Genomic DNA, 22860 nt, shown 5'->3' on the forward strand with positions numbered 1-22860 from the left:
AGGTTTAGTTCCAATGGAAAACGGTCGTCAAACACAGTTTCAGTCCTCAGAATGTTCCTTTATGGAATAACAGTCATACTGAGGAGGAGGAAGTCTGTTTTTATGGAAAACTGGATGGAGAAAAATATATGCTCTATTGTACATTTAATGGACAATTATGGTCATTGTTTTGAACTGAAAGAGTTTCTTAATAAGTATAATGTTGAATGCTCCATGGCAGATTCTAAAAAGGTCGTTCAGAACATCTCCAGTGTCCTTATTCAGCCAGTGAAGAATAGTTTGTCCACCATAACAACCCCCAGATCGCCCAAAATTAAAATCAGGTGTGTAGATTTGTGGAATAACAAATGTAATCATACATTTATTAGAGAACACCGTGTTGACTCCATAGACCCAGAAAAACTAGGAGCACACTCTTCCTCCAAAGTTACAGCAAATCTGAGATCAATAATAAGAACAAAATGTTTCAAATTTCCACTTCCTCCAAAATATAAGGAGATACATTTAAAAACTGTTAATAACATATATCCATCAAATGAATTCATTCAAAAAAGATTCAAATTTGAAGTAGAAAATGGTCAAATGTGTAAAAATGTAGAAATGACAGAACATTTATTTTCTGCTTGTGAAATTGTCCAAAATATACGGAGATGTGTTCCTGATTGTCTGTCCTCTGGTTCTGTGGAAGTGGACTTCTTCTGTTCTAATGACATTCAGACGGGTGTAACCCTCCAAAATAAAACAGAGCAGTTTTTCATGAAGAACATAATTAAAGGAACAGAATATTCCACACATAAATACAGATGTGTTAAAACTTCCCCCTCATGGTCTGCACTTCAAAACAAACTCCTTTTGTTTAAAAAGTGTTTGAAAATAATGAATAATGTCTGAGCTGAGAAACTGTTGACATTCAGAAAACCTTCAGCTGTGGTCAGCTCCTGTAGCTTTGGTTTGTTTTTATCTAACTTTTATTTTGTACAGTCTTAGTTCTTTTATTTTGACCTTATGCTTTCAGATGTTTTCTGACTCATAGAACATGTTGGAGGTGTGATTCTCTTTTGCTGTATTTGCACATATGGACAGAAATGAGTATGTCACTTTTTTTTTTTTTTTTTTTTTGTACTTGTTGCAAAAAAAAAAAAAAAAAGAACGGAGCGGAAGTTACCCCTCCCACTTCCGCTCAAATCGAAACTTACTTGAGTTTACGGCAAGAAGAAGAAGAGGAAGAAGAAAAAGAAGAAGAAACAGAAGAAGGAGAAGAGTGAGCAGACCCAGACCCGCCTTAGACCCGGACCCATCCAGACCCGGTTCTGTTTAAAAACATCATGAAGACCTTCGTGTTTGTCCTGACTCTGATACACGGTAAGAACACCAGACCAGGACCAGGACCCGGACCCGGGTCCTGGTCTAATGTGTCTTCAGAAACCAAACCCGATCAGGGTTCAATCTGGACCGGGTCTCCGGGACTACCGGGACTACCGGGTCCACCGTAAAACAGACTGCCGTAAAGTTGGCCGTAGTTTGGTACTGCCGTTGGGCGGGAACGGTCCTGGAGAGAAAAAGAAAAAAACAGTCTGTGAAGAGATAAAAGAAAAACAGTCTGTGAAGAGATAAAAGAAAAAAACAGTCTGCGAAGAGATAAAAGCAAAAACAGTCTGCGAAGAGATAAAAGAAAAAAACAGTCTGCGAAGAGATAAAAAAGAAAAACAGTCTGCAAAGAGATAAGAATAAAAACAGTCTGCGAAGAGAGAAAAGAATAAAAACAGTCTGCGAAGAGAGAGATAAAGAAAAAACAGTCTGCGAAGAGAGAAGAATAAAAACAGTCTGCGAAGAGAGAGAAAAGAAAAAACAGTCTGCAAAGAGAGAAGAATAAAAACAGTCTGCGAAGAGAGATAAGAATAAAAACAGTCTGCGAAGAGAGAGAAGAATAAAAACAGTCTGCGAAGAGAGAGATAAAGAAAAAACAGTCTGCGAAGAGAGAAGAATAAAAACAGTCTGCGAAGAGAGAGAAAAGAAAAAACAGTCTGCGAAGAGAGATAAGAATAAAAACAGTCTGCGAAGAGAGAAAAGAATAAAAACAGTCTGCGAAGAGAGAGATAAAGAAAAAACAGTCTGCGAAGAGAGAAGAATAAAAACAGTCTGCGAAGAGAGAGAAAAGAAAAAACAGTCTGCGAAGAGAGAGAAGAATAAAAACAGTCTGCGAAGAGAGAGAAGAATAAAAACAGTCTGCGAAGAGAGAGAAGAATAAAAACAGTCTGCGAAGAGAGAGAAGAATAAAAACAGTCTGCGAAGAGAGAGAAGAATAAAAACAGTCTGCGAAGAGAGAGATAAAGAAAAAACAGTCTGCGAAGAGATAAAAGAATAAAAACAGTCTGCGAAGAGAGAGAAAAGAAAAAACAGTCTGCGAAGAGAGAAGAATAAAAACAGTCTGCGAAGAGAGAGAAAAGAAAAAACAGTCTGCGAAGAGAGAGAAGAATAAAAACAGTCTGCGAAGAGAGAGAAGAATAAAAACAGTCTGCGAAGAGAGAGAAGAATAAAAACAGTCTGCGAAGAGAGAGAAGAATAAAAACAGTCTGCGAAGAGAGAGAAGAATAAAAACAGTCTGCGAAGAGAGAGATAAAGAAAAAACAGTCTGCGAAGAGATAAAAGAATAAAAACAGTCTGCGAAGAGAGAGAAAAGAAAAAACAGTCTGCGAAGAGAGATAAGAATAAAAACAGTCTGCGAAGAGAGAGAAGAATAAAAACAGTCTGCGAAGAGATAAAAAAGAAAAACAGTCTGCGAAGAGAGAAAAAGAAAAAACAGCCTGCGAAGAGAGAGAAGAATAAAAACAGTCTGCGAAGAGAGAAAAGAATAAAAACAGTCTGCGAAGAGAGAAAAAAAAAAAAACAGCCTGCGAAGAGAGAAAAGAATAAAAACAGTCTGTGAAGAGAGAAAACAAACAACAAAACGGTCAGAAAAGAGATAAAAAAAACAGTCAACAAAACTATAAAGTAAAAACAAAAGGACAAAGAACACTCACAAAAGCTGTAATGGAAACAGAACAGAACCGTCACCAAAGCAGCAGCAGAGCAGCATTTAAGACACATGAGTTCAAAGGTCCTGGAGTCTACAGCTGGGAAACAGGAGGTCTGGACCCGGGTCTGGACCACCAAAGGGTCCAGTCTGGTCCACCAAAGGGTCCAGTCTGACCACCAAAGGGTCCAGTCTTTTCCACTAAAGGGTCAAGTCTGGTCCACTAAAGGGTCCAGTCTGACCCACTAAAGGGTCCAGTCTGGTCCACCAAAGGGTCCAGTCTGACCACTAAAGGGTCCAGTCTGACCCACTAAAGGGTCCAGTCTGACCACTAAAGGGTCCAGTCTGGTCCAGTAAAGGGTCCAGTCTGACCCACTAAAGGGTCCAGTCTGGTCCAGTAAAGGGTCCAGTCTGACCCACTAAAGGGTCCAGTGTGGTCCACTAAAGGGTCCAGTCTGGTCCAGTAAAGGGTCCAGTCTGACCCACTAAAGGGTCCAGTCTGGTCCACTAAAGGGTCCAGTCTGGTCCACCAAAGGGTCCAGTCTGGTCCACTAAAGGGTCCAGTCTGACCACTAAAGGGTCCAGTTTGGTCCACTAAAGGGTCCAGTCTGACCCACTAAAGGGTCCAGTCTGGTCCACTAAAGGGTCCAGTCTGACCCACTAAAGGGTCCAGTCTGGTCCACCAAAGGGTCCAGTCTGACCACTAAAGGGTCCAGTCTGACCCACTAAAGGGTCCAGTCTGACCACTAAAGGGTCCAGTCTGGTCCAGTAAAGGGTCCAGTCTGACCCACTAAAGGGTCCAGTCTGGTCCAGTAAAGGGTCCAGTCTGACCCACTAAAGGGTCCAGTGTGGTCCACTAAAGGGTCCAGTCTGGTCCAGTAAAGGGTCCAGTCTGACCCACTAAAGGGTCCAGTGTGGTCCAGTAAAGGGTCCAGTGTGGTCCAGTAAAGGGTCCAGTGTGGTCCACTAAAGGGTCCAGTCTGACCACTAAAGGGTCCAGTCTGGTCCACTAAAGGGTCCAGTCTGACCACTAAAGGGTCCAGTCTGACCCACTAAAGGGTCCAGTCTGGTCCACTAAAGGGTCCAGTCTGACCACTAAAGGGTCCAGTCTGACCCACTAAAGGGTCCAGTCTGGTCCACTAAAGGGTCCAGTCTGGTCCACTAAAGGGTCCAGTCTGGTCCACTAAAGGGTCCAGTCTGACCCACTAAAGGGTCCAGTCTGACCCACTAAAGGGTCCAGTCTGACCACTAAAGGGTCCAGTCTGGTCCACTAAAGGGTCCAGTCTGACCCACTAAAGGGTCCAGTGTGGTCCAGTAAAGGGTCCAGTGTGGTCCAGTAAAGGGTCCAGTGTGGTCCACTAAAGGGTCCAGTCTGACCACTAAGGGTCCAGTCTGGTCCACTAAAGGGTCCAGTCTGGTCCACTAAAGGGTCCAGTCTGACCACTAAAGGGTCCAGTCTGACCCACTAAAGGGTCCAGTCTGGTCCACTAAAGGGTCCAGTCTGACCCACTAAAGGGTCCAGTCTGACCCACTAAAGGGTCCAGTGTGGTCCAGTAAAGGGTCCAGTCTGACCCACTAAAGGGTCCAGTCTGACCCACTAAAGGGTCCAGTGTGGTCCAGTAAAGGGTCCAGTCTGACCCACTAAAGGGTCCAGTCTGACCCACTAAAGGGTCCAGTGTGGTCCAGTAAAGGGTCCAGTGTGGTCCAGTAAAGGGTCCAGTGTGGTCCACTAAAGGGTCCAGTCTGACCACTAAAGGGTCCAGTCTGGTCCACTAAAGGGTCCAGTCTGGTCCACTAAAGGGTCCAGTCTGACCACTAAAGGGTCCAGTCTGACCCACTAAAGGGTCCAGTCTGGTCCACTAAAGGGTCCAGTCTGACCCACTAAAGGGTCCAGTCTGACCCACTAAAGGGTCCAGTCTGACCACTAAAGGGTCCAGTCTGGTCCACTAAAGGGTCCAGTCTGACCCACTAAAGGGTCCAGTGTGGACCCTGGGGTGAATGTGTCAGATACAGAAGTACAGAGCAGACCGCTCACATGTGTTCCAGTCCTTTCAGGTCCTGTCAGTCTAAAGTGGACCAGAACCAGGAACAGACTCCAGTAATAACGTATAAATCATCAGAACTGGACTTTGTGTTTAAGTGAAAACAGTCAAATTAAACCAAAGTGTTTACATTTACAGACGAGCCTTGAACAAAACGTGAATTTCTGGGACATGTGAACAGAAGTCTGGAATTTAACTCATGTTGTCTGTTCTTAAATGTTTGTTTGTAGATCCACTGTGAACAGGAGTACATGATAAACGGAGGCAGAACATCGTTCACGTCACACTCAGTTCACTGTAGAATTCTAGCCTGTTCATGTTGTGTTCAAGTACAGTTCGTAAATGTGAACTTTTTCATTATGGAGTTTACTTTGTTCACTCAAACGTTGTGATCCTGTTATTTCTATTGGACTGGACCGGTCCGGTCCACTACAGACCACATTAGACTGAGTATGGAACTGATCTGACATGAGTCTGACAGACCTGGTCTACAGGAGCCCCCATAAGACAGCAGGGTTCAGGTGGACCAGGTTCAGATGGTCCAGAGGGTTCAGATGGTCCAGAGGGTTCAGGTAGTCCAGGTTCAGATGGTCCAGAGGGTTCAGGTGGACCAGGTTCAGATGGTCCAGAGGGTTCAGATGGTCCAGAGGGTTCAGGTAGTCCAGGTTCAGATGGTCCAGATGGTCCAGAGGGTTCAGATGGTCCATAGTTTAGTTAGTGGTCACTGATTAGTGTACTTAATGGTGACTGGTTAGTTTAGTCTGTCTCCTCAGTTTCCCATCATGCCTCAGTGTTTTTCCTGTTTCTCCTCAGTTTCCCATCATGCCTCAGTCTTTGTCCTGTTTCTCCTCAGTTTCCCATCATGCCTCAGTGTTTGTCCTGTGTTTCCTCAGTTTCCCATCATGCCTCAGTGTTTTTCCTGTTTCTCCTCAGTTTCCCATCATGCCTCAGTCTTTGTCCTGTTTCTCCTCAGTTTCCCATCATGCCTCAGTCTTTGTCCTGTTTCTCCTCAGTTTCCCATCATGCCTCAGTCTTTGTCCTGTTTCTCCTCAGTTTCCCATCATGCCTCAGTGTTTTTCCTGTTTCTCCTCAGTTTCCCATCATTCCTCAGTCTTTGTCCTGTTTCTCCTCAGTTTCCCATCATGCCTCAGTGTTTTTCCTGTGTTTCCTCAGTTTCCCATCATGCCTCAGTGTTTGTCCTGTGTTTCCTCAGTTTCCCATCATGCCTCAGTGCTGGTGCAGGTATCTGAGGGGGGGTCGGCCCTCCTCCCCTGTTCTTCTTCGAAGCCTCTCTCTGACGGCGCCGTGGTGGAGTGGCTCCGGGACACGCCCCCCCTCACCGTCCACATCCGCCGCAGCGACCGCGACCAGCCGTCCGAACAGGACAGGCTGTACCAACGCCGCACCGCCATGAAGGCCGACGCCTACAAGAGCAGAGACCTGAGCCTGACCCTGAACGACACCACCATCTTTGACAAAGGAGTCTACATCTGCTCTGTGACGGACGGAAGCAAACTACCAGACCAGGAGGTGGAGCTGAAGGTCCACCTGAAGGACGGTGAGTGGTCCAAACAGAACCAGAACCAGAACCCCCTAACCCTAACCAGACCAGGAGGTGGAGCTGAAGGTCCACCTGAAGGACGGTGAGTGGTCCAAACAGAACCACAACCAGAACTAGAACTAGAACTAGAACCAGAATCCTAACCATAACCAGACCAGGAGGTGGAGCTGTGGTTCCACTAAATGTCTTCATTCACTGTACGATTCTTTCGATGGTTTCAAACAGCTCCAACTTAAACTGTGTGAATCTGTGGTAAAGTCAGACTCAGAGTTCATGTTCTCACACTGTAGGACCGTACACCAGAGGACGAACCACACTGTAGGACCATACACCAGAGGACGAACCACACTGTAGGACCATACACCAGAGGATGCACCACACTGTAGGACCATACGCCAGAGGACAAACCACACTGTAGGACCATACACCAGAGGACGCACCACACTGTGGGACCATATGCCAGAGAACAAACCACACTGTAGGACCGTACGCCAGAGGACGCATCACACTGTAGGACCATACACCAGAGGACGAACCACACTGTAGGACCGTGCGCCAGAGGACGCACCACACTGTAGGACCGTACACCAGAGGACAAACCACACTGTAGGACCGTACACCAGAGGACGCATCACACTGTAGGACCATACACCAGAGGACGCACCACACTGTAGAACCATACACCAGAGGACGCACCACACTGTAGGACCATACGCCAGAGGACGAACCACACTGTAGGACCATACACCAGAGGACGCATCACACTGTAGGACCATACGCCAGAGGACGCACCACACTGTAGGACCATACACCAGAGGACGAACCACACTGTAGGACCATACGCCAGAGGACGCACCACACTGTAGGACCCTACGCCAGTGGACGAACCACACTGTAGGACCATACGCCAGTGGACGAACCACACTGTAGGACCATACGCCAGAGGACGCACCACACTGTAGGACCGTACACCAGAGGACGCATCACACTGTAGGACCATACGCCAGAGGACGCACCACACTGTAGAACCATACGCCAGAGGACGCACCACACTGTAGGACCATACGCCAGAGGACGAACCACACTGTAGGACCATACGCCAGAGGACGCACCACACTGTAGGACCATACGCCAGAGGACGCACCACACTGTAGGACCATACGCCAGAGGACGAACCACACTGTAGGACCATACGCCAGAGGACGCACCACACTGTAGGACCCTACGCCAGAGGACGCACCACACTGTAGGACCCTACGCCAGTGGACGAACCACACTGTAGGACCATACGCCAGAGGACGAACCACACTGTAGGACCATACACCAGAGGACGCACCACACTGTAGGACCATACGCCAGAGGACGCACCACACTGTAGGACCATACGCCAGAGGACGCACCACACTGTAGGACCATACGCCAGAGGACGCACCACACTGTAGGACCATACGCCAGAGGACGAACCACACTGTAGGACCATACGCCAGAGGACGCACCACACTGTAGGACCCTATGCCAGAGGACGCACCACACTGTAGGACCCTACGCCAGTGGACGAACCACACTGTAGGACCATACGCCAGAGGACGCACCACACTGTAGGACCATACGCCAGAGGACGAACCACACTGTAGGACCGTACGCCAGAGGACGCACCACACTGTAGGACCGTACGCCAGAGGACAAACCACACTGTAGGACCGTACGCCAGAGGACGCACCACACTGTAGGACCGTACGCCAGAGGACAAACCACACTGTAGGACCGTACGCCAGAGGAGGCACCACACTGTAGGACCGTACGCCAGAGGACGCACCACACTGTAGGACCGTACGCCAGAGGACGCACCACACTGTAGGACCATACGCCAGAGGACGCACCACACTGTAGGACCATACGCCAGAGGACGAACCACACTGTAGGACCATACGCCAGAGGACGCACCACACTGTAGGACCATACGCCAGAGGACGAACCACACTGTAGGACCATACGCCAGAGGACGCACCACACTGTAGGACCCTACGCCAGAGGACGCACCACACTGTAGGACCCTACGCCAGTGGACGAACCACACTGTAGGACCATACGCCAGAGGACGAACCACACTGTAGGACCATACGCCAGAGGACGCACCACACTGTAGGACCATACGCCAGAGGACGCACCACACTGTAGGACCATACGCCAGAGGACGCACCACACTGTAGGACCGTACGCCAGAGGAGGCACCACACTGTAGGACCGTACGCCAGAGGACGCACCACACTGTAGGACCGTACGCCAGAGGACGCACCACACTGTAGGACCGTACGCCAGAGGACAAACCACACTGTAGGACCGTACACCAGAGGACGAACCACACTGTAGGACCGTACACCAGAGGACGCATCACACTGTAGGACCATACGCCAGAGGACAAACCACACTGTAGGACCGTACGCCAGAGGACGCACCACACTGTAGGACCATACACCAGAGGACAAACCACACTGTAGGACCATACGCCAGAGAACAAACCACACTGTAGGACCATACGCCAGAGGACGCACCCCACTGTAGGACCATACGCCAGAGGACGCACCACACTGTAGGACCATACGCCAGAGAACAAACCACACTGTAGGACCATACGCCAGAGGACGCACCACACTGTAGGACCATACGCCAGAGGACGAACCACACTGTAGGGCCATACGCCAGAGGACGCACCACACTGTAGGACCATACGCCAGAGGACGCACCACACTGTAGGACCATACGCCAGAGGACGAACCACACTGTAGGACCATACGCCAGAGGACGCACCACACTGTAGGACCCTATGCCAGAGGACGCACCACACTGTAGGACCCTACGCCAGTGGACGCACCACACTGTAGGACCCTACGCCAGAGGACGCACCACACTGTAGGACCCTATGCCAGAGGACGCACCACACTGTAGGACCCTACGCCAGTGGACGAACCACACTGTAGGACCATACGCCAGAGGACGCACCACACTGTAGGACCATACGCCAGAGGACAAACCACACTGTAGGACCGTACACCAGAGGACGAACCACACTGTAGGACCGTACACCAGAGGACGCACCACACTGTAGGACCGTACACCAGAGGACAAACCACACTGTAGGACCGTACACCAGAGGACGCACCACACTGTAGGACCATACGCCAGAGGACGCACCACACTGTAGGACCATACGCCAGAGGACGCACCACACTGTAGGACCATACGCCAGAGGACGCACCACACTGTAGGACCATACGCCAGAGGACGCACCACACTGTAGGACCATACGCCAGAGGACAAACCACACTGTAGGACCATACACCAGAGGATGCACCACACGTTCAACTGTTGGACCCGGAAATCCAACGTTCAAATACCAAGGAATCCAAAGTGCACAGACGACTGTGTGTTGGTGTGAGTCACCAGATGGTAGTGCTAAACCAAACCCATGGAGCTGCTGTGGTAACATGTGCCATTATCTGTGAGGAATGAAAACAGAAGAACAGACGAGCAGGTGTTTGTGGAGGAGGTGTTTGTCCAGATGTGGACAGTATGGGCTGTCAGTCCTACAGCAAAGGGAACCAGAGGGAAGATGCAACAGATAAACTGCACTAGGACAACAGCCAGCTACTGTTAGCTTAGCATTAGCTGAGTATTAGCTTAGCATTAGCTTATAGTAGCTGGATATTATTGTGTTGGTGCATGCACAGTGTGAGAATGTTTTCAGTTCAGTTCAGTTTTATTTGTACAGCCCAGTATCACAGCCAGGTTATGTCAAAGGGCTTTACAGAGTCAGCTGGATGTAAACAACAGTCTAATAAACAGCAGAACATGAGTCATGTCCAGGACATCCCCCGTCCTTAGACCCTCCTTCTCAGAAAGGAAAAACTCAAACCCAGTGGGAAAAGGGAGAAACCTGGGGGAGAACCTCAGTGAAGGACAGATCCACTCCCATGGACGGACAGGCTGGAGATGCACCAGGACTGATGGACGTCCTTTGCAGATGGAGTTCTAGTCTGAAGGATGCAGTAGGTGGACACATGGGGGTCCGTCCACTGGATGAGACAGGCAGGAGCGAGGAGGTCCATCCACAGCGGTGAGGCCCAGGACGTCCATCCAGACAGGTGGGGGAGGGGCTCAGGACAGGACACAGAGGGGTCAGCGCAGATCCTGTCGTCATTGGCTCCCAGTGGCTACGGCTGAAAAAGTAGCCACTCCCCCAGAGGGGAGTGGGGAAAGGGGACAGCGGGTGAATAGTAAAGCAAGAATCTGAGGCTCATGGGCTCGTGGCAGTGCTGTGACAGTGGATATCCTCAGGAGGAGCAGCAGGACTTCAAACAGCTGCGTTTTCCTGGTGAACACACGATAGGAGGTGGTGTTCATGTCCACTGCACCAAACAGCACACACCGTTAGAGGAACATCTGGACCCACCCACAAAGAGAAGCACCAGAGTATGGACGCCTTTAAAGGACAGTGAATGGTCTGATCCAGAACCAGAACCCCTTAACCCTGACCTGACCAGGAGGTGGAGCTGAGGGTCCATTTAAAGGACAGTGAGTGTAGAACCAGAACCCAGAGCCTCTGAACCATAACCCATAAACCCTGGTTCTACTGGTTCTGTTGGTTCTGGTTCTGGTCCTAGTTGTGGTCTGGTTCTGGTCCACAGCTCATGTGTTCTTGTGTTTTCCAGATCGTTCTGTTGGTTCTGGTTCTGGTCCTAGTTCTGGTCTGGTTCTGGTCCACAGCTCATGTGTTCTTGTGTTTTCAGATGGTTCTGTTGGTTCTGGTTCTGGTTCTGGTCCTAGTTCTGGTCTGGTTCTGGTCCACAGCTCATGTGTTCTTGTGTTTTCAGATGGTTCTGTTGGTTCTGGTTCTGGTCCTGGTTCTGGTCTGGTTCTGGTCCACAACTCATGTGTTCTTGTGTTTTCCAGATGCAATCTCCAGACGTCTGTCTGATCTGAGGGACGCTGTCATCGTAGTGGGCGTGTTCACGGGCATCGGCTTCATTGGAGGAAGTGGATACCTGCTGTACAAAAAATACACAAAAGGTAACACACACACACACACACACACACAGTTTCACTTCCTGTTCTGTTTGTAAAGAAAACTTTTTTTTTCTCCCAAAATTAGATTTTTATTTTGGTTGTCAATAAAAAATGACCTTTATGTTCTGGATAATAAACAGATAATAAACAAATAATGAACAGATAATAAACAGATAATAAACAAATAATGAACAGATAATAAACAGATAATAAACAAATAATGAACAGATAATAAACAGATAATAAAAAGGTAATGATCAGGTGGACGTAATGAACTGTTGACGACGTCCTAATCATGTGTCATCCGCAGTTAAAGGTGCAGATGTTCAGTGTATTCAACAGTTAAAGGTGCAGATGTACAGTGTATTCAACAGTTAAAGGTGCAGATGTTCAGTGTATTCAACAGTTAAAGGTGCAGATGTTCAGTGTATTCAACAGTTAAAGGTGCAGATGTACAGTGTATTCAACAGTTAAAGGTGCAGATGTTCAGTGTATTCAACAGTTAAAGGTGAAGATGTTCAGTGTATTCAACAGTTAAAGGTGCAGATGTTCAGTGTATTCAACAGTTAAAGGTGCAGATGTACAGTGTATTCAACAGTTAAAGGTGCAGATGTACAGTGTATTCAACAGTTAAAGGTGCAGCTGTTCAGTGTATTCAACAGTTAAAGGTGCAGATGTACAGTGTATTCAACAGTTAAAGGTGCAGATGTTCAGTGTATTCAACAGTTAAAGGTGCAGATGTTCAGTGTACTCAACAGTTAAAGGTGCAGATGTACAGTGTATTCAACAGTTAAAGGTGCAGATGTACAGTGTGTTCAACAGTTAAAGGTGCAGATGTTCAGTGTATTCAACAGTTAAAGGTGCAGATGTACAATGTATTCAACAGTGAAAGGTGCAGATGTTCAGTGTATTCAACGGTTAAAGGTGCAGATGTACAATGTATTCAACGGTTAAAGGTGCAGATGTACAGTGTATTCAACAGTTAAAGGTGCAGATGTTCAGTGTATTCAACAGTTAAAGGTGCAGATGTTCAGTGTATTCAACAGTTAAAGGTGCAGATGTTCAGTGTATTCAACAGTTAAAGGTGCAGATGTACAGTGTATTCAACAGTTAAAGGTGCAGATGTACAGTGTATTCAACAGTTAAAGGTGCAGATGTTCAGTGTATTCAACAGTTAAAGGTGCAGATGTTCAGTGTACTCAACAGTTAAAGGTGCAGATGTACACTGTATTCAACAGTTAAAGGTGCAGATGTTCAGTGTGTTCAACAGTTAAAGGTGCAGATGTACAGTGTGTTCAACAGTTAAAGGTGCAGATGTTCAGTGTATTCAACAGTTAAAGGTGCAGATGTACAATGTATTCAACGGTTAAAGGTGCAGATGTTCAGTGTATTCAAGAGTTCAAGGTGCAGATGTTCAGTGTATTCAACAGTTAAAGGTGCAGATGTACAATGTATTCAACGGTTAAAGGTGCAGATGTTCAGTGTATTCAAGAGTTCAAGGTGCAGATGTTCAGTGTATTCAACAGTTAAAGGTGCAGATGTACAGTGTATTCAACAGTTAAAGGTGCAGATGTTCAGTGTATTCAACAGTTAAAGGTGCAGATGTTCAGTGTATTCAACAGTTAAAGGTGCAGATGTACAGTGTATTCAACAGTTAAAAGTGCAGATGTACAGTGTATTCAAGAGTTAAAGGTGCAGATGTTCAGTGTATTCAACAGTTAAAGGTGCAGATGTTCAGTGTCTTCAACAGTTAAAGGTGCAGATGTACAGTGTATTCAACAGTTAAAGGTGCAGATGTACAGTGTATTCAACAGTTAAAGGTGAAGATGTTCAGTGTATTCAACAGTTAAAGGTGCAGATGTACAGTGTATTCAACAGTTAAAGGTGCAGATGTACAGTGTATTCAACAGTTAAAGGTGCAGATGTTCAGTGTATTCAACAGTTAAAGGTGCAGATGTACAGTGTATTCAACAGTTAAAGGTGCAGATGTACAGTGTCTTCAGCAGTTAAAGGTGCAGATGTACAGTGTATTCAACAGTTAAAGGTGCAGATGTACAGTGTATTCAACAGTTAAAGGTGCAGATGTACAATGTATTCAACAGTTAAAGGTGCAGATGTACAGTGTCTTCAGCAGTTAAAGGTGCAGATGTTCAGTGTATTCAACAGTTAAAGGTGCAGATGTTCAGTGTGTTCAACAGTTAAAGGTGCAGATGTTCAGTGTATTCAACAGTTAAAGGTGCAGATGTTCAGTGTATTCAACAGTTAAAGGTGCAGATGTACAGTGTATTCAACAGTTAAAGGTGCAGATGTACAGTGTCTTCAGCAGTTAAAGGTGCAGATGTTCAGTGTATTCAACAGTTAAAGGTGCAGATGTTCAGTGTATTCAACAGTTAAAGGTGCAGATGTTCAGTGTATTCAACAGTTAAAGGTGCAGATGTTCAGTGTATTCAACAGTTAAAGGTGCAGATGTTCAGTGTATTCAACAGTTAAAGGTGCAGATGTTCAGTGTATTCAACAGTTAAAGGTGCAGATGTACAGTGTATTCAACAGTTAAAGGTGCAGATGTACAGTGTATTCAACAGTTAAAGTTGCAGATGTACAGTGTCTTCAGCAGTTAAAGGTGCAGATGTACAGTGTATTCAACAGTTAAAGGTGCAGATGTTCAGTGTATTCAACAGTTAAAGGTGCAGATGTACAGTGTATTCAACAGTTAAAGGTGCAGATGTACAATGTATTCAACAGTTAAAGGTGCAGATGTACAGTGTCTTCAGCAGTTAAAGGTGCAGATGTTCAGTGTATTCAACAGTTAAAGGTGCAGATGTTCAGTGTATTCAACAGTTAAAGGTGCAGATGTTCAGTGTATTCAACAGTTAAAGGTGCAGATGTTCAGTGTATTCAACAGTTAAAGGTGCAGATGTACAGTGTATTCAACAGTTAAAGGTGCAGATGTTCAGTGTATTCAACAGTTAAAGGTGCAGATGTTCAGTGTATTCAACAGTTAAAGGTGCAGATGTACAGTGTATTCAACAGTTAAAGGTGCAGATGTACAGTGTATTCAACAGTTAAAGGTGCAGATGTTCAGTGTATTCAACAGTTAAAGGTGCAGATGTACAGTGTATTCAACAGTTGAATCTGTGTCTCTTCTGTTCTCTGATTGGATTTCAGGATCTACACGGGGTGGAAACATATGACATCAGCTGACTCATGTGTGAGGTCATTTCCTGTTCAGTCTGGGTGGTGGGAGGTGTTCACAGACATCAGAGTAGACAGTGAGGAGTCTGATGGGGGGGGGCAGTACCCCCCCCCCCCATCAGCTGGAGGTAGCACTGAGCATGTCTGTTCTCTGTAGAACCAGTCTGTTCCGAGCAGAACCAGTCTGTTCCCTTTAGAACCAGTCTGTTCTGTGTAGAACAAATCTGTTCTGTGTAGAACCAGTCTGTTCTATGTAGAACCAGTCTGTTCTCTGTAGAACCAGTCTGTTCTGTGTAGAACAAATCTGTTCTGTGTAGAACCAGTCTGTTCTCTGTAGAACCAGTCTGTTCTCTGTAGAACCAGTCTGTTCCGTGTAGAACCAGTCTGTTCTTTGTAGGCCCAGTCTGTTCCCTGTAGAACCAGTCTGTTCTCTGTAGAACCAGTCTGTTCCCTGTAGAACCAGTCTGTTCTGTTTAGAACCAGTCTGTTCTTTGCAGAACCAGTCTGTTCCCTGTAGAACCAGTCATTTCTCTTTAGAGCCAGTCTTTTCCCTGTAGAACCAGTCTGTTCTTTGCAGAACCAGTGTGTTCAGTGTAGAACCAGTGTGTTAAGTGTAGAACCAGTCTGTTCTGTGTAGAACAAGTGTGTTCTGTGTAGAACCAGTCTGTTCTATGTAGAACCAGTCTATTCCCTTTAGAACCAGTCTTTTCCCTGTAGAACCAGTCTGTTCTGTGTAGAACCAGTCTGTTCTGTGTAGAACCAGTGTGTTCAGTGTAGAACCAGTGTGTTCAGTTTAGAACCAGTCTGTTCTGTGTAGAACCAGTCTGTTCCCTGTAGAACCAGTCTGTTCTGTGTAAAACCAGTCTGTTCCCTTTAGAACCAGTCTGTTCTGTGTAGAACCAGTCTGTTCCCTTTAGAACCAGTCTGTTCCCTTTAGAACCAGTCTGTTCCCTGTTGAACCAGTCTGTTCCCTGTTGAACCAGTCTGTTCCCTTTAGAACCAGTCATTTCTCTTTAGAACCAGTCTTTTCTGTGTAGAACCAGTCTGTTCTTTGCAGAACCAGTCTTTTCTGTGTAGAACCAGTGTGTTCAGTGTAGAACCAGTGTGTTCAGTGTAGAACCAGTCTGTTCTATGTAGAACAAGTGTGTTCTGTGTAGAACCAGTCTGTTCTCTGTAGAACCAGTCTGTTCCGAGCAGAACCAGTCTGTTCCCTTTAGAACCAGTCTGTTCTGTGTAGAACAAATCTGTTCTGTGTAGAACCAGTCTGTTCTCTGTAGAACCAGTCTGTTCTCTGTAGAACCAGTCTGTTCTGTGTAGAACAAATCTGTTCTGTGTAGAACCAGTCTGTTCTCTGTAGAACCAGTCTGTTCTCTGTAGAACCAGTCTGTTCCGTGTAGAACCAGTCTGTTCTTTGTAGGACCAGTCTGTTCCCTGTAGAACCAGTCTGTTCTCTGTAGAACCAGTCTGTTCCCTGTAGAACCAGTCTGTTCTGTTTAGAACCAGTCTGTTCTTTGCAGAACCAGTCTGTTCCCTGTAGAACCAGTCATTTCTCTTTAGAGCCAGTCTTTTCCCTGTAGAACCAGTCTGTTCTTTGCAGAACCAGTGTGTTCAGTGTAGAACCAGTGTGTTAAGTGTAGAACCAGTCTGTTCTGTGTAGAACAAGTGTGTTCTGTGTAGAACCAGTCTGTTCTATGTAGAACCAGTCTGTTCCCTTTAGAACCAGTCTTTTCCCTGTAGAACCAGTCTGTTCTGTGTAGAACCAGTGTGTTCAGTGTAGAACCAGTGTGTTCAGTTTAGAACCAGTCTGTTCTGTGTAGAACCAGTCTGTTCCCTGTAGAACCAGTCTGTTCTGTGTAAAACCAGTCTGTTCCCTTTAGAACCAGTCTGTTCTGTGTAGAACCAGTCTGTTCCCTTTAGAACCAGTCTGTTCCCTGTTGAACCAGTCTGTTCCCTTTAGAACCAGTCATTTCTCTTTAGAACCAGTCTTTTCTGTGTAGAACCAGTCTGTTCTTTGCAGAACCAGTCTTTTCTGTGTAGAACCAGTGTGTTCAGTGTAGAACCAGTGTGTTCAGTGTAGAACCAGTCTGTTCTATGTAGAACAAGTGTGTTCTGTGTAGAACCAGTCTGTTCTATGTAGAACCAGTCTGTTCCCTTTAGAACCAGTCTGTTCCCTGTAGAACCAGTCTTTTCTGTGTAGAACCAGTCTGTTCTGTGTAGAACCAGTGTGTTCAGTGTAGAACCAGTGTGTTCAGTTTAGAACCAGTCTGTTCTGTGTAGAACCAGTCTGTTCCCTGTAGAACCAGTCTGTTCTGTGTAGAACCAGTCTGTTCCCTTTAGAACCAGTCATTTCCCTGTAGAACCAGTCTGTTCTCTGTAGAACCAGTCTGTTCTCTGTAGAACCAGTCTGCTCCCTGTAGAACCAGTCTGTTCTGTGTAGAACCAGTCTGTTCCCTGTAGAACCAGTCTTTTCCCTTTAGAACCAGTCTCTTCTGTGTAGAACCAGTCTGTTCCCTGTAGAACCAGTCTGTTCCCTGTAGAACCAGTCTGTTCTGTGTAGAACCAGTCTGTTTTTTGCAGAACCAGTCTTTTCTGTGTAGAACCAGTCTGTTCCCTGTAGAACCAGTCTGTTCTGTGTAGAACCAGTCTGTTCCCTTTAGAACCAGTCATTTCCCTGTAGAACCAGTCTGTTCTCTGTAGAACCAGTCTGCTCCCTGTACAACCAGTCTGTTCTGTGTAGAACCAGTCTGTTCCCTGTAGAACCAGTCTGTTCCCTTTAGAACCAGTCTCTTCTGTGTAGAACCAGTCTGTTCCCTGTAGAACCAGCCTGTTCTGTGCAGAACCAGTCTGTTCTGTGTAGAACCAGTCTATTCTGTGTAGAACCAGTCTTTTCTTTGTAGAACCAGTCTTTTCCATGTAGAACCAGTCTGTTCCCTGTAGAACCAGTCTGTTCTTTGTAGAACCAGTATGTTCTGTGTAGAACCAGTCTGTTCCCTTTAGAACCAGTCTGTTCTGTGTAGAACCAGTCTGTTCTTTGCAGAACCAGTCTTTTCTGTGTAGAACCAGTCTTTTCCCTGTAGAACCAGTCTGTTCTGTGTAGAACCAGTCTGTTCCCTTTAGAACCAGTCTGTTCCCTGTAGAACCAGTCTGTTCTCTTTAGAACCAGTCTGCTCCCTTTAGAACCAGTCTGTTCTCTGCAGAACCAGTCTGTTCCCTGTAGAACCACTCTGTTCCCTGTAGAACCAGTCTTTTCTGTGTAGAACCAGTCTGTTCCCTGTAGAACCAGTCTGTTCTGTGTAGAACCAGTCTGTTCTGTGCAGAACCAGTCTGTTCTGTGCAGAACCAGTCTTTTCCCTGTAGAACCAGTCTGTTCTGTGCAGAACCAGTCTGTTCTCTGTAGAACCAGTCTCTTCTTTGTGGAACCAGTGTGTTCTCATTAGAACCAGTCTGTTCTGTGCAGAACCAGTCTGTTCTGTGTAGAACCAGTCTTTTCCCTGTACAACCAGTCTGTTCTCTGTAGAACCAGTCTGTTCCCTGTAGAACCAGTCTGTTCTGTGCAGAACCAGTCTGTTCTGTGTAGAACCAGTCTTTTCTTTGTAGAACCAGTCTTTTCCATGTAGAACCAGTCTGTTCCCTGTAGAACCAGTCTGTTCTTTGTAGAACCAGTCTGTTCTGTGTAGAACCAGTCTGTTCCCTGTAGAACCAGTCTGTTCTTTGTAGAACCAGTCTGTTCTTTGCAGAACCAGTCTTTTCTTTGTAGAACCAGTCTGTTCTGTGTAGAACCTGTCTGTTCCCTTTAGAACCAGTCTGCTCCCTGTAGAACCAGTCTGTTCTCTGCAGAACCAGTCTGTTCCCTGTAGAACCAGTCTGTTCTGTGTAGAACCACTCTGTTCCCTGTAGAACCAGTCTTTTCTTTGTAGAACCAGTCTGTTCCCTGTAGAACCAGTCTGTTCTTTGTAGAACCAGTCTGTTCTGTGCAGAACCAGTCTGTTCTGTGTAGAACCAGTCTGTTCTGTGCAGAACCAGTCTGTTCTCTATAGAACCAGTCTGTTCCCATTAGAACCAGTCTGTTCTGTGTAGAACCATTCTGTTCTCTGTAGAACCAGTCTGTTCTTTGTAGAACCAGTCTTTTCCCTGTAGAACCAGTCTGTTCCCTGTAGAACCAGTCTGTTCTTTGTAGAACCAGTCTGTTCTGTGTAGAACCAGTCTGTTCCCTGTAGAACCAGTCTGTTCTGTGTAGAACTAGTCTGTTCTTTGCAGAACCAGTCTTTTCTGTGTAGAACCAGTCTGTTCCCTGTAGAACCAGTCTGTTCCCTGTAGAACCAGTCTGATCTCTGCAGAACCAGTCTGATCTGTGTAGAACCAGTATGTTCCCTTTAGAACCAGTCTGTTCTGTTTAGAACCAGTCTGTTCTCTGTAGAACCAGTCTGTTCTTTGTAGAACCAGTCTGCTCATTGTAGAACCAGTCTGTTCTCTGTAGAACCAGTCTGTTCTGTTTAGAACCAGTCTGTTCTCTTTAGAACCAGTCTGTTCTTTGTAGAACCAGTCTTTTCCGTGTAGAACCAGTCTGTTCCCTGTAGAACCAGTCTGTTCTTTGTAGAACCAGTCTGTTCTTTGTAGAACCAGTCTGTTCCCTGTAGAACCAGTCTGTTCCCTGTAGAACCAGTCTGTTCTGTGTAGAACCAGTCTTTTCTTTGCAGAACCAGTCTTTTCTGTGTAGAACCAGTCTTTTCCCTGTAGAACCAGTCTTTTCTCTTTAGAACCAGTCTGCTCCCTTTAGAACCAGTCTGTTCTCTGCAGAACCAGTCTGTTCCCTGTAGAACCAGTCTGTTCTCTGTAGAACCACTCTGTTCCCTGTAGAACCAGTCTGTTCTGTGTAGAACCAGTCTGTTCTGTGCAGAACCAGTCTGTTCCCTGTAGAACCAGTCTTTTCCATGTAGAACCAGTCTGTTCCCTGTAGAACCAGTCAGTTCTTTGCAGAACCAGTCTTTTCTGTGTAGAACCAGTCTGTTCCCTTTAGAACCAGTCTGTTCTGTGCAGAACCAGTCTGTTCTCTGTAGAACCAGTCTGTTCTTTGTAGAACCAGTGTGTTCTCTGTAGAACCAGTCTGTTCTTTGTAGAACCAGTCTGTTCTGTGCAGAACCAGTCTTTTCTGTGTAGAACCAGTCTGTTCCCTGTAGAACCAGTCTGTTCTCTGTAGAACCAGTCTGTTCTTTGTAGAACCAGTCTTTTCCATGTAGAACCAGTCTGTTCCCTGTAGAACCAGTCTGTTCTGTGTAGAACCAGTCTGTTCTTTGCAGAACCAGTCTTTTCTGTGTAGAACCAGTCTGTTCCCTGTAGAACCAGTCTTTTCTGTGTAGAACCAGTCTGTTCCCTTTAGAACCAGTCTGTTCCCTGTAGAACCAGTCTGTTCTCTTTAGAGCCAGTCTGCTCCCTGTAGAAGCAGTCTGTTCTCTGCAGAACCAGTCTTTTCCCTGTAGAACCAGTCTGTTCTCTGTAGAACCACTCTTTTCCCTGTAGAACCAGTCTGTTCTGTGTAGAACCAGTCTGTTCTCTGTAGAACCACTCTTTTCCCTGTAGAACCAGTCTTTTCTGTGTAGAACCAGTCTGTTCTTTGCAGAACCAGTCTGTTCCCTATAGAACCAGTCTGTTCCCTGTAGAACCAGTGTGTTCTGTGCAGAACCAGTCTGTTCTCTGTAGAACCAGTCTGTTCTTTTTAGAACCAGTCTTTTCCCTGTAGAACCAGTCTGTTCTTTGTAGAACCAGTCTGTTCCCTGTAGAACCAGTCTGTTCTTTGTAGAACCAGTCTGTTCTTTGTAGAACCAGTCTGTTCTCTGTAGAACCAGTCTGTTCTTTGTCGAACCAGTCTGTTCTGTGTAGAACCAGTCTGTTCTGTGCAGAACCAGTCTGTTCCCTATAGAACCAGTCTGTTCTCTGTAGAACCAGTCTTCTCCCTGTAGAACCAGTCTGTTCTCTGCAGAACCAGTCTTTTCTGTGTAGAACCAGTGTGATCTTTGTAGAACCAGTATGTTCCCTGTAGAACCAGTCTGTTCTGTGTAGAACCAGTCTGTTCTGTGTAGAACCAGTATGTTCCCTGTAGAACCAGTCTGTTCTCTTTAGAACCAGTCTGTTCTTTGTAGAACCAGTCTTTTCTGTGCAGAACCAGTCTGTTCTGTGCAGAACCAGTCTGTTCCCTGTAGAACCAGTCTGTTCCCTGTAGAACCAGTCTGTTCTTTGTAGAACCAGTCTGTTCTGTGTAGAACCAGTCTGTTCTGTGCAGAACCAGTCTGTCCTGTGTAGAACCAGTCTGTCCTGTGTAGAACCAGTCTGTTCTCTGTAGAACCAATCTTTTCCATGTAGAACCAGTCTGTTCCCTGTAGAACCAGTCTGTTCTTTGTAGAACCAGTCTGTTCTGTGTAGAACCAGTCTGTTCCCTGTAGAACCAGTCTGTTCTTTGCAGAACCAGTCTGTTCCCTGTAGAACCAGTCTGTTCTGTGTAGAACCAGTCTGTTCCCTTTAGAACCAGTCTGTTCCCTTAGAACCAGTCTGTTCTCTTTAGAACCAATCTGCTCCCTGTAGAACCAGTGTGTTCTGTGTAGAACCAGTCTGTTCTTTGTAGAACCAGTGTGTTCTCTTTAGAACCAGTCTTTTCTTTGTAGAACCAGTTTTTTCCATGTAGAAACAGTTTGTTCCCTGTAGAACCAGTCTGTTCTGTGTAGAACCAGTCTGTTCCCTGTAGAACCAGTCTGTTCTCTTTAGAACCAGTCTGCTCCCTTTAGAACCAGTCTGTTCTCTGCAGAACCAGTGTCACACCAACCCACTGTGTGATCACATGACCTGACTCCACCCACTGTGTGTTTGTTCTGTAGGATGAAGAGGAGCAGGAGGTTTCCATGACAACGCATGCCTGAGGACAAACACACACACACACACACACACACACACACACACACACACACACACACACAGTCAGCTGATTCACATGTTGATATTCTGTCCTTATCCACTGAAGACTGAAGGTCTGGGTTTGGTCTGGGTTTGGTTTGGGTTTGGTCTGGGTTTGGTTTGGGTTTGGTCTGGGTTTGGTCTGGGTTTGGTCTGGGTTTGGTATGGGTTTGGTTTGGGTTTGGTCTGGGTTTGGTCTGGGTTTGGTCTGGGTTTGGTATGGGTTTGGTCTGGGTTTGGTCTGGGTTTGGTTTGGGTTTTGTTTGGGTTTGGTCTGGGTTTGGTCTGGGTTTGGTTTTGGTTTGGGTTTGGTTTGGGTTTGGTCTGGGTTTGGTCTGGGTTTGGTCTGGGTTTGGTATGGGTTTGGTATGGGTTTGGTCTGGGTTTGGTCTGGGTTTGGTTTGGGTTTTGTTTGGGTTTGGTCTGGGTTTGGTCTGGGTTTGGTTTTGGTTTGGTCTGGGTTTGGTTTGGGTTTGGTTTGGGTTTGGTTTGGGTTTGGTCTGGGTTTGGTTTGGGTTTGGTTTGGGTTTGGTCTGGGTTTGGTTTGGGTTTGGTCTGGGTTTGGTCTGGGTTTGGTCTGGGTTTGGTTTGGGTTTTTGTCTAATGAAAAGTTTGAACACCCACACGTCCAATGGGGACAAGAGTCGTTCATGTCCTAAAGAGTCGTTCATGTTCTAAAGAGTCATTCATTTACTAAAGATTTGTTCATTTACTAAAGAGTCGTTCATTTATTAAAGAATCGTTCATGTCCTAAAGAGTCGTTCATTTACTAAAGAGTCGTTCATGTCCTTGAGTCGTTCATTTACTAAAGAGTCGTTCATGTCCTAAAGAGTCATTCATTTACTAAAGAGTCATTCATTTACTAAAGAGTCGTTCATGTCCTAAAGTGTCGTTCATTTATTAAAGAATCGTTCATGTCCTAAAGAGTCGTTCATGTCCTAAAGAGTTGTTCATTTACTAAAGAGTCGTTCATTTACTAAAGAGTCGTTCATGTCCTAAAAAGTCGTTCATTTACTAAGGAGTCGTTCATGTCCTAAAGAGTCGTT

The 22860-nt window shown here is 46.1% G+C and overlaps 1 protein-coding gene across 3 annotated transcripts; it reads left to right on the forward strand.

The window, feature by feature from the left end:
- Positions 1 to 1168: 1168 nt before the first annotated feature.
- Positions 1169 to 22010, forward strand: LOC115416197 (V-set domain-containing T-cell activation inhibitor 1-like). 3 transcript variants are annotated; one of them, XM_030129926.1, is made up of 5 exons: positions 1169 to 1362; positions 6269 to 6613; positions 11567 to 11683; positions 14846 to 14893; positions 21739 to 22010. In XM_030129926.1, exons 1-4 carry the CDS (start codon positions 1326 to 1328, stop codon positions 14869 to 14871), a joined length of 525 nt encoding a protein of 174 aa, XP_029985786.1. In that variant the 5' UTR covers positions 1169 to 1325; the 3' UTR covers positions 14872 to 14893; positions 21739 to 22010. The 3 variants fall into 3 exon arrangements, with proteins under 3 accessions (XP_029985786.1, XP_029985785.1, XP_029985787.1); XM_030129925.1 differs by having other exon boundaries at positions 14846 to 14888; XM_030129927.1 differs by lacking the exon at positions 14846 to 14893.
- Positions 22011 to 22860: the final 850 nt, after the last annotated feature.

The sequence above is a fragment of the Sphaeramia orbicularis genome, unplaced genomic scaffold (genome assembly GCF_902148855.1).
Source record: "Sphaeramia orbicularis unplaced genomic scaffold, fSphaOr1.1, whole genome shotgun sequence".
Classification (NCBI taxonomy): Eukaryota; Metazoa; Chordata; class Actinopteri; order Kurtiformes; family Apogonidae; genus Sphaeramia; species Sphaeramia orbicularis.